We start from the raw sequence: 12435 nt of genomic DNA on the forward strand, positions 1-12435 counted from the left end.
TGGATCTCTCAGCAGAAACTCTATACACCAGAAGAGATTGGGGGCCAATATTCAACATACTTAAAGAATTTTCAACCCAGACTTTCATATCTAGCCAAACTAAGCTTCATAAGCAAAGGAGAAATAAAATCCTTTCCAGAAAAGCAAATGCTGAGGAATTTTATTACCACTGGATCTGCCACGCAAGAGCTCCTAAAAGAAGCACCAAATAACTAAAGGAAAAACCAGTACCAGCCACTGCAGAAACACACCAAAATATAAAGACCAATGACACTACGAAGAAACTGCATCAACTAGTGTGCAAAATAAGCAAATAGCATCATGATGACAGGATCAAATTCATGCATAACAATACTAACCCTAAATGTAAATGGACAAATCCCCCAATTAAAAGACACAGACTGGCAAATTGGATAAGGAGTCAAGAACCATCAGTGTGCTATATTCGGGAGAATCTATCTTAAAGGCAAAGATACACATAGGCTCAAAATAAAGGGATGGAGGAAAATTTACAAAGCAAGTGGAAAGCAAAAAAAAAAAAAAAAAGCGGGGATTGCAATCCTAGTCTCAGACAAAACAGACTTTAAACCAGCAAAGATCAAAAAAGACAAAGAAGGGCATTACATAATAGTAAAAGGAACAATTCAACGAGAAGAGCTAACTATTCTGAATATATACGCACCCAATACAGAAGCACCCAGATTCATAAAACAAGTTCTTAGAGACCTACAAAGAGACTTAGACTCCCACACAATAATAATGGGAGACTTTAACACCCCACTGTCAATATTAGACAGATCAGTGAGACAGAAAATTAACAAGGATATTCAGTACTTGAACTCAGCTCTGGATCAAGTGAACCTAGTAGATGTCTGCAGAACTCTCTACACCAAATCAACAGAATATACATTCTTCTCAGTATACATGACACTTATTGGTCAATTAAAATTGACCACATAAACTCCTCAGCAAGTGCAAAAGAACTGAAAACATAACAAACATAACTCTCTGACCACAGTGCAATGAAATTAGATCTCAGGATTAAGAAACTCACTCAAAAGCACACAATTTCATGGAAATTGAACAATCTGCTCCTGAATGACTCCTGGATAAATAATGAAATTAAGGCAGAAATCAAGAAGTTCTTTGAAACCAATGAGAACAAAGAGACAACATAGCAGAATCTCTGGGACACAGCTAAAGCAGTGTTAAGAGGGAAATTTATAGCACTAAATGCCCAAATCAAAAAGCTAGAAAGACCTCAAATTGACAGCCTAACATCACAATTAAAAGAGCTAAAGAGGCGAGAGCAAACTAATCCAAAAGCTAGCAGAAGACAAGAAATAACTAATATCAGAGAAAAATTGAAGGAGATAGAGGCATGAAAAACCCTCCAAAAAAAATCAATGAATCCAGGAACTGGTTTTTGGAAAAAATTAACAAAATAGACTGCTAGCTAGACTAATAAAGAAGGAGAGAGAGAAGAATCAAATAGACACAATAAAAAATGATAAAGGGGATATCACCACTGACCCCACAGAAACACAAACTACCATCAGAGAATACTATAAACACCTCTATGCAAATAAACTAGAAAATCTAGAAGAAATGGATAAATTCCTGGATGCATACACCCTACCAAGACTAAACCAGGAAGAAATTTAATCCCTGAATAGACCAATAACAAGCTCTGAAATTGAGGCAGTAATTAATAGTCTACCAACCAAAAAAAGCCCAGGACTAGATGGATTCTCAGCTAAATTCTACCAGAAATACAAAGAGGAGCTGATACCATTCCTTCTGAAACTATTCCAAACAACTGAAAAGGAGGGACTACCCCCTAACTCATTTTATGAAGCCAGAATCATCCTGATACCAAAACCAGGAAGAGACACAACAAAAAAAGAAAACTTCAGGCCAATATCCCTGATGAACATCAATGCAAAAGTCCTCAGTAAAATACTGGCAAACTGAATCCAGCAACACATCAAAAAACTTATCCACCACGATCGAGTCAGCTTCATCCCTGGGATGCAAGGCTGGTTTAACATACACAAATCAATAAACATAATCCATCACATAAACAGAACCAAGGACAAAAACTACATAATTATCTCAATAGATGCAGAAAAGGCCTTTGATAAAATTCAACATCCCTTCACATTAAAAACTCTCAATAAACTAGGTACTGATGGAACATATCTCAAAATAATAAGAGCTAATTATGATAAACCCACAGCCAATATCATATTGAATGGACAAAAACTGGAAGCATTCCCTTTGAAAACTGGTACAAGACAAGGATGCCCTTTCTTACCACTCCTATTCAACATAGTATTGGAAGTTCTGGCCAGGGCAATCAGACAAGAGAAAGAAATAAAGGGTATTCAAATAGGAAGAGAGGAAGTCAAGTTATTTCTGTTTGCAGATGAGACGATTTTATATTTAGAAAACCCCATCATCTCAGCCCAAAAACTTCTTGAACTGATAAGCAACTTCAGCAAAGTCTCAGGATATAAAATCAATGTGCAAAAATCACAAGCATTCCTTTACACCAACAATAGGCAAGCAGAGAGCCAAAACATGAATGAACTCCCATTCATAATCACTACAAAGAGAATAAAATATCTAGGAATACAGCTAACAAGGAATGTGATGGATCTTTTCAGGGAGAACTACAAACCACTTCTCAAGAAAATAAGAGAGGACACAAACAAATGGAAAAATATTCCATCCTTATGGATAGGAAGAATCAATATCGTGAAAATGGCCATACTGCCCAAAGTAAGTTATAGATTCAATGCTATGCCCATCAAACCACCATTGACATTCTTCACAGAATTAGAAAAATTACCTTAAATTTCATATGGAATCGAAGACCCCATATAGCCAAAGCAATCCTAAGCAAAAAGAACAAAGCTGGAAGCATCACGATACCTGACTTCAAACTATACTACAAGGCTACAGTAACCAAAACAGCATGGTACTGGTACCAAAACAGACATATAGACCAATGGAGCAGAACAGAGACCTCAGAAATAGCACCACACATCTACAACCATCTGCTCTTTGACAAGCCTGACAAAAACAAGCAATGGGGAAAGGAAATCCTATTCAGTATATGGTGCTGGTAAAACTGGCTAGCCATATGCATAACTGAAACTGGACCCCTTCCTTACACCTTATACAAAAATTAACTCAAGATGAATTAAAGACTTAAATGTAAAACCCAAAGCCATAAAAACTCTAGAAGAAAACCTGGGCAATACCATTCAGAACATAGGCATCAGCAGAGATTTCATGATGAAGACACCAAAAGCAATTGCAACAAAAGCCAAAATTGACAACTAGAATCTAATTAAAGAGCTCCTGCACAGCAAAAGAAACTATCATCAGAGTGAACAGGCAACCTACAGAATGGGAGACAGTTTTTGCAAACTACCCATCTGACAAAGGTCTAATAGCTGGAATTTACAAGGAAATTGAACAAATTTACAAGAAAAAAACAAACAGCCCCATCAAAAAGTAGGCAAAGGATATGAACAGACACTTCTCAAAAGAAGACATTTATGTAGCCAACAAACATGAAAAAAAGTTCAACGTATAATGTATGTATACATCACTGATCATCAGAGAAATGCAAATCAAAACCACAATGAGATACCATCTCACACCAGTCAGAATGGTGATTATTAAAAAGTCAGAAATAGATGTTGGCAAGGCTGTGGAGAAACTGAAACACTTTTACACTGTTGGTGGGAATGTAAATTAGTTCAACCATTGTGGAAGACACTATGGCAATTCCTCAAGGATCTAGAACCAGAAACACCATTTGACCCAGCAATCCCATTACTGGATATATACCCAAAGGAATATAAGTCATTCTACTGTAAAAACACATGCACACATATTTTTACAGCAGCACTATTTACAATAGCAAGGACATGGAACCAACCCAAATGCCCATCAATGATAGACTGGATAAAGAAAATGTGGTACGTATACACCATGGAATGCTATGTAGTCATAAAACTGAATGAGATCATGTCCTTTGCAGGGACATGGATGAAGCTGGAAGCCATCATCCTCAGCAAACTAACACAGGAACAGAAAACCAAATACTGCATGTTCTTATTCATAAGTGGGAGTTGAATATTGAGAACACATGAACAGATAGGGGAATAACACACACCAGGGCCTGTTGGGGTGGGGGTTGAGGGGAGGAAACTTAGGTGGGTCAATAGGTGCAGCAAACCACCATGGTGCACGTATACCTATGTAACAAACCTGCATGTTCTGCACATGTATCCGGTTTTTGTTTTTGTTTTTGTTTTTTTAGAGGAAATTAAAAAAAAAAAAAAAAAGACTTAGTACAGGCCAGACGCGGTGGCTCATGCCTGTAATCCTAGCACTTTGGAGGGCCGAGGCAGGCAGATCACGAGGTCGGGAGATCGTGATCTGGCTAACTCGATGAAACCCAGTCTCTACTAAAAATACAAAAAAATTAGCCGGGCGTGGTGGTGGGCTCCTGTAGTCCCAGCTACTCGGGAGGCTGAGGCAGGAAAATGGCATGAACCTGGCAGGCAGAGCTTGCAGTGAGCTGAGATCGCGCCAGCACACTCCAGCCTGGGCGACAGAGCGAGACTCCGTCTCAAAAAAAAAAAAAAGACTTAGTACAAAGCTACAGTAACCAAGACAGTGCAGTAATGGCATAATCATTGGCTTAGAATTAAGACCCAAACATCTATGGTCAACTGATTTTCATCAAGAGTGCCAAGATCATTCAATAGGAAAAGGATTTAATAGTCTCTTAAACAAATGGCACAGGGACAACTGGATAGCCACAAGCAAAGAATCAATTTATACCTTTTTCTCACACCGTATAAAAAAAGTATCTCAAAATGGATCAAAGATCTAAATGCAAATGCTAAAACTATAAACTCTTAGAAGAAAACATACGGGTAAATCTTCATGACCCTGGGTTTGGCATAATGTCTTAAGATATGATCCCTAAAGTGCAAGTAACAAAAGAAAAAAATCAATAATAGGACTTCATCAAAATTTAAAACTTTTATGCTTCAAAGAACACTATTAAGAAAGTGAAAACAAGGCCGGCCATAATGGCTCATGCATGTAATCCTAGCATTCTGGGAGGCCAAGGCAGGTGGATTGCTTGAGCCCAGCCTAGGCAACATAGCAAGACCCTGTTTCATTAAAAAATAAAAATAAAATTTAAAAAAAGAAAGCAAAAACAACCTTTGGATGGAGAAAATATTTGCAAAGCACATATCTGATAAGGGACTTGTACCTAGAATATATAAAAACTTACAAATCAGTAGAGGAAGGGAGGGAGAGAGGGAGGGAGGGAGAGAGGGAGGGAGGGAGAGAGGGAGGGAGGAAGGAGAGAGAAAAGAACCCAGTTAAAAACTGGGCAAAGGATTTCAATGGACATTTCTCCAAAGAAGATAAACAAATGGTAGGTAAGCACATGAAAATATGCTCAACATCATTAGTCATCAGGGAGAGATAGCACTTCACACCCACTAGAATGGCCATAATCAAAAGGGCAAGTAATAACAAACGTTGACAGGGATGTAGAAAAATCAGAACCCTCTTATGATCATGGCGGGGATGTAAAATGGTGCAGATACTCTGGAAAACAGTCTGGCAGTTCTTCAAAAGGTTAAATACAGAATTACTATTTGACCCAACCGTTCCACTCCTAGACACATATCCAAGAGAAATGAAAAACACATGTCTACACAAAACCTTACACACAAAAGTTCATAGCAGCATTATTCATTATGGCTAAAAGGTGGAAACAATCCAAATGTCTATGAACTGATGAATGGATAAGCAAAATGTGGTATAGTCATACACTGCAATATTATTCGTCCATAAAAAGAATGAGGTACTGATACATGCTACAACGTGGGTGGACCTTAAAAACATTATACTGAAATGTTTAAAGTGAAAGAAACCACCCATAAAAGAACACACATTACATGATTCCACTTCTATTACATGTCCAGAATAGGCCAATCTATAGATACAGAAAGTAGCTTGGTGGTTGCTTAAAGCAGGGGGAATAGGAGAGTTGGGGGTGATAGCTGATGGATATGGGATTTCTTTTTGAGGTCATGAAAACGTTCTACAAGTTGACTGTGGTGATTGTTGTATACTTCAAATGGATGAATTATATGATATGTTAATTATATCTTAAGAAAGCTGTTACTCCCTCCATAAAAAGAAATCACAATAAATGTAAATGGACTAAATTATTCAATTAAAACACAAAAGCGATGAGCCTCTAACATGGCTTAGCATGACACAGACAGGGCTGGCCCGGGGAAAGTTATTAAGACTCTCTTTGGTATCTGCTCAGCTTTCTTACCACTCCAGCTCTCAATATCAGAAACAGTGGGCCAGGAGCACTGTCATTTCTCTACTCTCATACTCCTTCTGGAGACCTGAAAATGAAGACACTCAGACTAAACTGGAATGAGTCCATCTCCAAGGGGTCACTTCTACCTAATAAATAAGTGGCCCCCAAAGAGTTCAGGTCTCTACACTGAAGGAATGACTGGTAACAAGAACTACTGGGAAATGGGCCACTCCTCAACTAAATCCAGCTACTGAATTGGTTACAATCAGCACAAGGGAACTGGAGGTAGAAATGATACAGATAGTATTCATCACTTTCTGGTGGTGGGCCATGGAACTATACAGTCAGGCACAGCACTTAGAGTTTGCTTGGATGTTAAGAGCACAGACTCTGGAGTTTGAATCTGGGCTCACAGTTTACTAGCTGAATAAGCTTTGGAAGTTAGGTCCCACGATGCCTCAGTTTCCTCACCCAAAAAATGGAGAAATAAGTTTCATGTGAGACTTGAAACTGTGCCTGGCACATGAAAAGAGTTCTAGAAATACTGATCGTTATTATTTGTTATTATTACAGTTTCATAACACTAAGCTCATTTGACCTTATCATAACCCATGAGAGGAATGGGGATTGCTAATCTCCTTTACGGATGAGAAAACTGAGGTGCAGAGAGAATAAGTGACTAGCCCAAGGCTCCACAGGTGGCTGCAGAGGGCCAGCATTGGAGGACATCGCTCCTGGTATCAGCCATCCTGCTGCTCTACCACACCCTAAACAGCATCTAATGACCCAGATTATGATTTATATTCTGCCAATCACCAGCTGCCTGACCTTAGGCAAGTCGCTTAGGTAACCACCCAGCTTTTTCCATCTGTAAAATGAGAGGTGAGCTATGTAGGTGAACACTAAGAGCCCTTGTTTAGCTAACATTCTGTGATTGCAAGGGGAGCGCAAGTGAACTGGATGTGATGGGTCACAGAACAATGAGCAACCTGGAGAGCGGGAAGAGAGGGTTTTTCTAGAACCATGTGTTGGAAATTGGGAGTCCTCAGAGGGGCTGCAGGAAGGTGAGAGTTCCCACAAGTACCATATTTGAGGGTTGGGGTAGTGCCACCCGGAGAGTAAAGGAAAAGAACTTTTTCCTTTATTTCCTTTACTCTCCAGGTCCTGTGTGCGCGGGGTGAGAAGGCACCAAGTGAGTCAGTTGTGACTCTCTGCTCTGTGCCCCAGGGCCCTGGGTGTGGTGAAGGAAGCTGTCTGAGCAGCGGGCAGGAGGGGCTGAGCTCAGGGTGAGGGCTGGCGACAGGGCGGGTGAATGGAAAATACCCATCTGAACTGCCACACAGCCTGACTACAGGCTTTAACAGGGTCCGTCTCAAAGAAACCTGTGCCCATGGAACAAACTCTGGGTGAGGTGTGAGGATAAAAGCAGACGGCAGTAGGAGCGGATAAAAGAAAAATTAAATTACACTTCAGAAAGCAGGCTGTATTGAACCCATTAACAGCAAATAACAAAACACTTCTTACTGTATTTGAAAGTTGCCATCCTGATATCTTATCAGATTCTATAGAAAGTCATTTTTGAGTCCTCTAAGCATTGGGGTGGGGGTGGGGGTTTGGAATTGTATAGGGTTGGTGTGGCGGACTTGAGGAGGGACGGTTGGGACTTCCCGGCATTAAAATTAAATTAAATTTTAATTCCCGGCCGAATTAAAATTGCTCCTCGCGCGCCCGTTTTTCCATTAATGAGGTTTGGGGCTTCTCCGTCACGTTCATTGACTGAATGGCTGATGGAACGAATGAATGACTGAAGCTCAGGTAGGTAGTTAGAAGAGGCTTCGATGGAGAAGGGTCTCGAAAGACCGGAACTCTGGGCAGAAGGACAGGGCTGAGTGGGAGGAGAAGGGGGCGTTCTCGGAAGACGCCAAAAGCCCCCATCCCAGAAATAACAGCGCGTGCTGGGCCGGGCACCCGGGGAGGCGGGCGATGGGCGAAGGCATCGGAGGGCGCCGCCGCTGCTCGGGTGCAGTGCCCCTGCCACGAAGGGCGCAACAGAGGTGGGCGTGGGAAGGACAGCACTCAGGCTCCAGGTGGAAAGCGTGCGGAATTCGCCGGCCCCAACGCCCTAGCGGGTGGCTGGGACCCCTGGGTTCCTGCCACGTCCTTGTCTCCAGTCCTGGCGCGAACTCCAGGTGTCGCCCCCAACTCCGGCTTAGAGTCTACGGCACCCCGAGCCTCCGAGCCTCTGTGCCCTCTTCCCTCGCCATTACAAAATACAAAAAGGACTAGAAATAAATACAACACGGTCTCGGCCACCTAAGGACACCGAGCTCCGCAGAGCCTAGAGGAGCTAGGAAGCCTAGCGCTCCCCTCGAGCCGGCCCCGGGCCGCAGCCCCCTCAGCCCCAGCTCCGCGGGTCCCGCCAGCTCTCCACTCCCGGGCCCCGGCGGCGTCCACCAGGCGCCAGCTGCCCCTCCCCAAGTCTCCTCCTCCGGTACCTCAGCCCTGGTGCCCTCCCCGCAGTCCCATTCCTGGTTTCCCTTCGCGGCGCCCCCTCCCCAGGTTCCCCAACCAGGCAACCCCTGCCTGAGTCCCTCCCCGGGACCAGTCCCTGGAGACCCTGCCCGCCGCCTCTCTCGGGCTACCACTCTCCGAAACCCCATCCCTGACTCCCCTCCCTTCCACCTCCTCCCCAGGGGTCCCGGCTGGGGCCCCTTCAGGGGACCCCTCCCGGCCGCCACCTCCCGAGACACCCATTTCCCCCGCCTCTTCCCAGCCGTTCCTTTCTGGCCCCGTTCCTCAGCTCCCTCTGCCTGCTGCCCCTCTCTAGGGTCCGCTTCCCGGAGACCCCTCCCCAACGCCCCCGCCCCGCTCACCGTTCCTGCCTCCTCCACCCCGGATCGCCTTCCCGCCGTCCTCTCCCCAGCGCCCCTTCCTGCGAACCTTAACTGGACAACCCCAGTCCAGCTCCCCCCACCCACTGCGGCGCCCAGTGCCCAGGGATTCCTGCCCGCCGCCCCTCCCTGGGACTCCCCAAGCCCGCTCCCCTCCCCGGCGCCCTCCCGCCCGCGCCGTCAGCCTTCTGGGCAGCAGCCCCGGCTGGCTCCCTCCCGGCGCGGCGCGCGCTACCTGGATCTCGTGGATGCGGCTGAAGCCGTCCCTGCAGAAGAACTCCGCCAGGTTGGCGAGGGTCCGTGGCCCCGGCATGGCGGCGAGGCTCCGGGGACCCTCGGCCCGGCCCCTGCCCGGCGGCGCCCCCGGCCGCCTGGCGCCTTTGTCCTCGGCCCGCGCCCCCGCCAGGAGCCGTGCGCCCGCGGGTTGGGGCCGCCGCGGGGCCCAGCCGCCCAGGAGCCCACCCCACTCGGGCGCCGGCCGCAGCCCCGCTCTCAGGATCCGCGCCAGCAGGGCCATGGCGCTCGTCTGCATCGGCTTGTTTGTCTGAGCAACTTTGTTTCGGGGGCTGCCCTTTGGGTTGCTGTTTCCTCCGTCTTAACTTGTCAGAGCACTGCTTCTCCGTACTCCTGCCGCCGGGGCATCAGTTTACACAGACCCTTATTAAAGGCTCCCTCCCCTGGGGCTGGGGAAAAGGCTGTGATTAGACTGCAAGAGAATGAGGTTATTATTATTTCTTCACATCATATTAATTCACACTTGAGCGTTCCTTGAAACCACCAAGTTTTAAGGTCAACCCCACTTCCAACCATGGCCAAAAAAAGAAAAGTCTACTGGGATTCTGTAAACTATTACCGTCCTTCGAAATGACCACTGAAGGTATACTAAAGAAATCTTTGGTCTTTTTTGCATTTTAGAAGCAGTTCTTTATGGTTTCAACTTAAATTATTGTAACTCAGCTTTCAAAGGGGTGAACAAAAGTGAGACGATTTTGCACGTAGTTCCTACTGTTGTAAAATGACCACATTATTATCTTGCCACGAGCTTTCATAAAGACAATCACGGTCGTTTAAGATGGCTTTCCTCGGGCTCATCGCTTTTATTCCGCACACCATTCGAAGCAGTGAGGACTAGGTGAGGGTGAGCGACTTTGAGCATGGGGCGTTTATCTGGTCCCTCACAAGGACGGGTCCTGTTGCACAAGGCTTGGAGAAGAGAAGCCACCTCCATGCCGAGACGAAGAGAGGAGTCCGCCAACCTAGATTCAGAGCCTAATGCCTGGCTGCACAAAGAAGTGGCCGCACAGGGAGGGACTGAGCATGGGAAAGGCCAGAGGTGTGCTATGTGGTTTCAAGGAAGGGAACTTTTTCCTAGTCAGTAGTTAAACTGCTCGCTGAGTTACATTATTTGAAGATTTCATACAGTTGGTACTCATGCATCTAAACGTAAAAAATAAGATATTTTTAAGTTTACAAAGTATTGTTACTAAGCATTTTTTTTTTTTTTTGAGACAGAGTCTCGCTCTATCGCCAAGGCTGGAGTGTAATGGCGCGATTTCGGCTCAGCAACCTCCGCCCCCAGGGTTCTAGCGATTCTCTTACCTCAGCCTCCCGAGTAGCTGGGATTACCAACGCTGTAATCTTGAAAAAAAAAAATGCTGCCACACCCGGCCAGCATTTATTTTTTAAGAGCAGAGAGGGAGGTCGGGGGCGGTGGCTCACGCCTGTAATCCCAGAACTTTGAGAGGCCGAGGTGGGCAGATTACTTGAGGTCAGGAGTTAGAGACCAGCCTGGCCAACATGGTGAAACCCCATCGCTACTAAAAATTTAAAAAATTAGCCAGGCGTGGTGGCACGCGCCTGTAATCCCAGCTACTCGGGAGGCTGAGGCAGGAGAATCATTTGAATCCAGGAAGTGGAGGTTGCAGTGAGCTGATCTCACCATTGCACTCCAGCCGGGGTGACAGCAGGACTCCGTCTCAACAACAACAACAAAAAAGAGCAGAGAGGGGTCTGGCAGTGTTGCCCAGGCTGGAGTGCAGTGGCTATACACAGGCACTATCACTGGGCACTACACCTTCCAACTTCTGGGCTCAAGCCGTCTCCAACCTCAGCCTTCCAAGGAGCTAGGCATATGGGCACATGCCACCATGCCCAGATAAAAATATTTTATTTTATTTTTTAGACACTGGGTCTCACTATGTTGCCCAGGCTGCCCTTGAACTCCTGGGCTCAAGCGATCATCCCCCTGAGTAATTGGCATTACAAGTGCAGGCCACTGCGCTCAGCTAAATATTTTATTTTTAATGAGTAGTTTATACCTTTACAACTCTGTAAAATCTACATTGCATTCGAATAATTGATGTATCATGTAAGTGAAGCAAAGAAGGCTATAGTTACTCAACTTACAGAATTTGATTAATAACACCAGGTGCGGTGGCTCACGCCTGTAATCCCAACAATTTTGGAGGCCACAGCAGGAGGATTGCTTCAGCCCAGGAGTTCAAGACCAGCCTGGGCAACATAGCAAGACCTGGATACTACAAAAAATAAAAAATAAAAAAATTAGCTGGGTGTGGTGGTGTGTGCCTATAGTCCCAGCTACTCAGGAGGCTGAGGCAGGAGGATTGCTTGAGCCCAGAAAGTCAAGACTTCAGTGAGCCATTATCATGCCACTGCACTCCAGCCTGGGCAACAGAGCAAGACCCTGTCTCTAAAAAAAGAATTTGATTAATAAGTACTCAGCAACTCTATTTATTTATTTATTGGACGGAGTCTGGCTCTGTCGCCCAGGTGGGAGTGCAGTGGAGCAATCTTGGCTCACTGCAAGCTCCGCCTCCTGGATTCATGCCATTCTCCTGCCTCAGCCTCCTGAGTAGCTGGGACTACAGGCACCAGCCACCACACCCAGCTAATTTTTTGTATTTTTAGTGGAGACGGGGTTTCACTGTGTTGGCCAGGATGGTCTCGATCTCCTGACCTCGTGATCTGCCTGCCTCGGCCTCCCAAAGCACTGGGATTACAGTCGTGAGCCACCGCACTTGGCCCTTGCAACTCTTAATTATAAGGCATGATAGCTGCAAAGTACTCAGAGTAAGACCTTGAACCTGCCTTTAGGAGGCCATAACCTATTTGAAGAATAAAACAGGTACACAAATACAA

The 12435-nt window shown here is 45.3% G+C and overlaps 1 protein-coding gene across 1 annotated transcript in view; it reads right to left on the reverse strand.

Annotated features, from left to right (window-relative positions):
* LOC116462960 (cytochrome P450 27C1) overlaps positions 1-9793 on the reverse strand; it is a 32222-nt gene extending 22429 nt beyond the window's left edge. The window contains exon 1 of the mRNA XM_032145884.1: positions 9512-9793. Within this exon, the coding sequence (XP_032001775.1) occupies positions 9512-9793 (282 nt within the window). The remainder of the gene's footprint in view (positions 1-9511) is intronic.
* Positions 9794-12435: the final 2642 nt, after the last annotated feature.

Source organism: Hylobates moloch, unplaced genomic scaffold (genome assembly GCF_009828535.3).
Source record: "Hylobates moloch isolate HMO894 unplaced genomic scaffold, HMol_V3 SCAFFOLD_24, whole genome shotgun sequence".
Lineage (NCBI taxonomy): Eukaryota > Metazoa > Chordata > Mammalia > Primates > Hylobatidae > Hylobates > Hylobates moloch.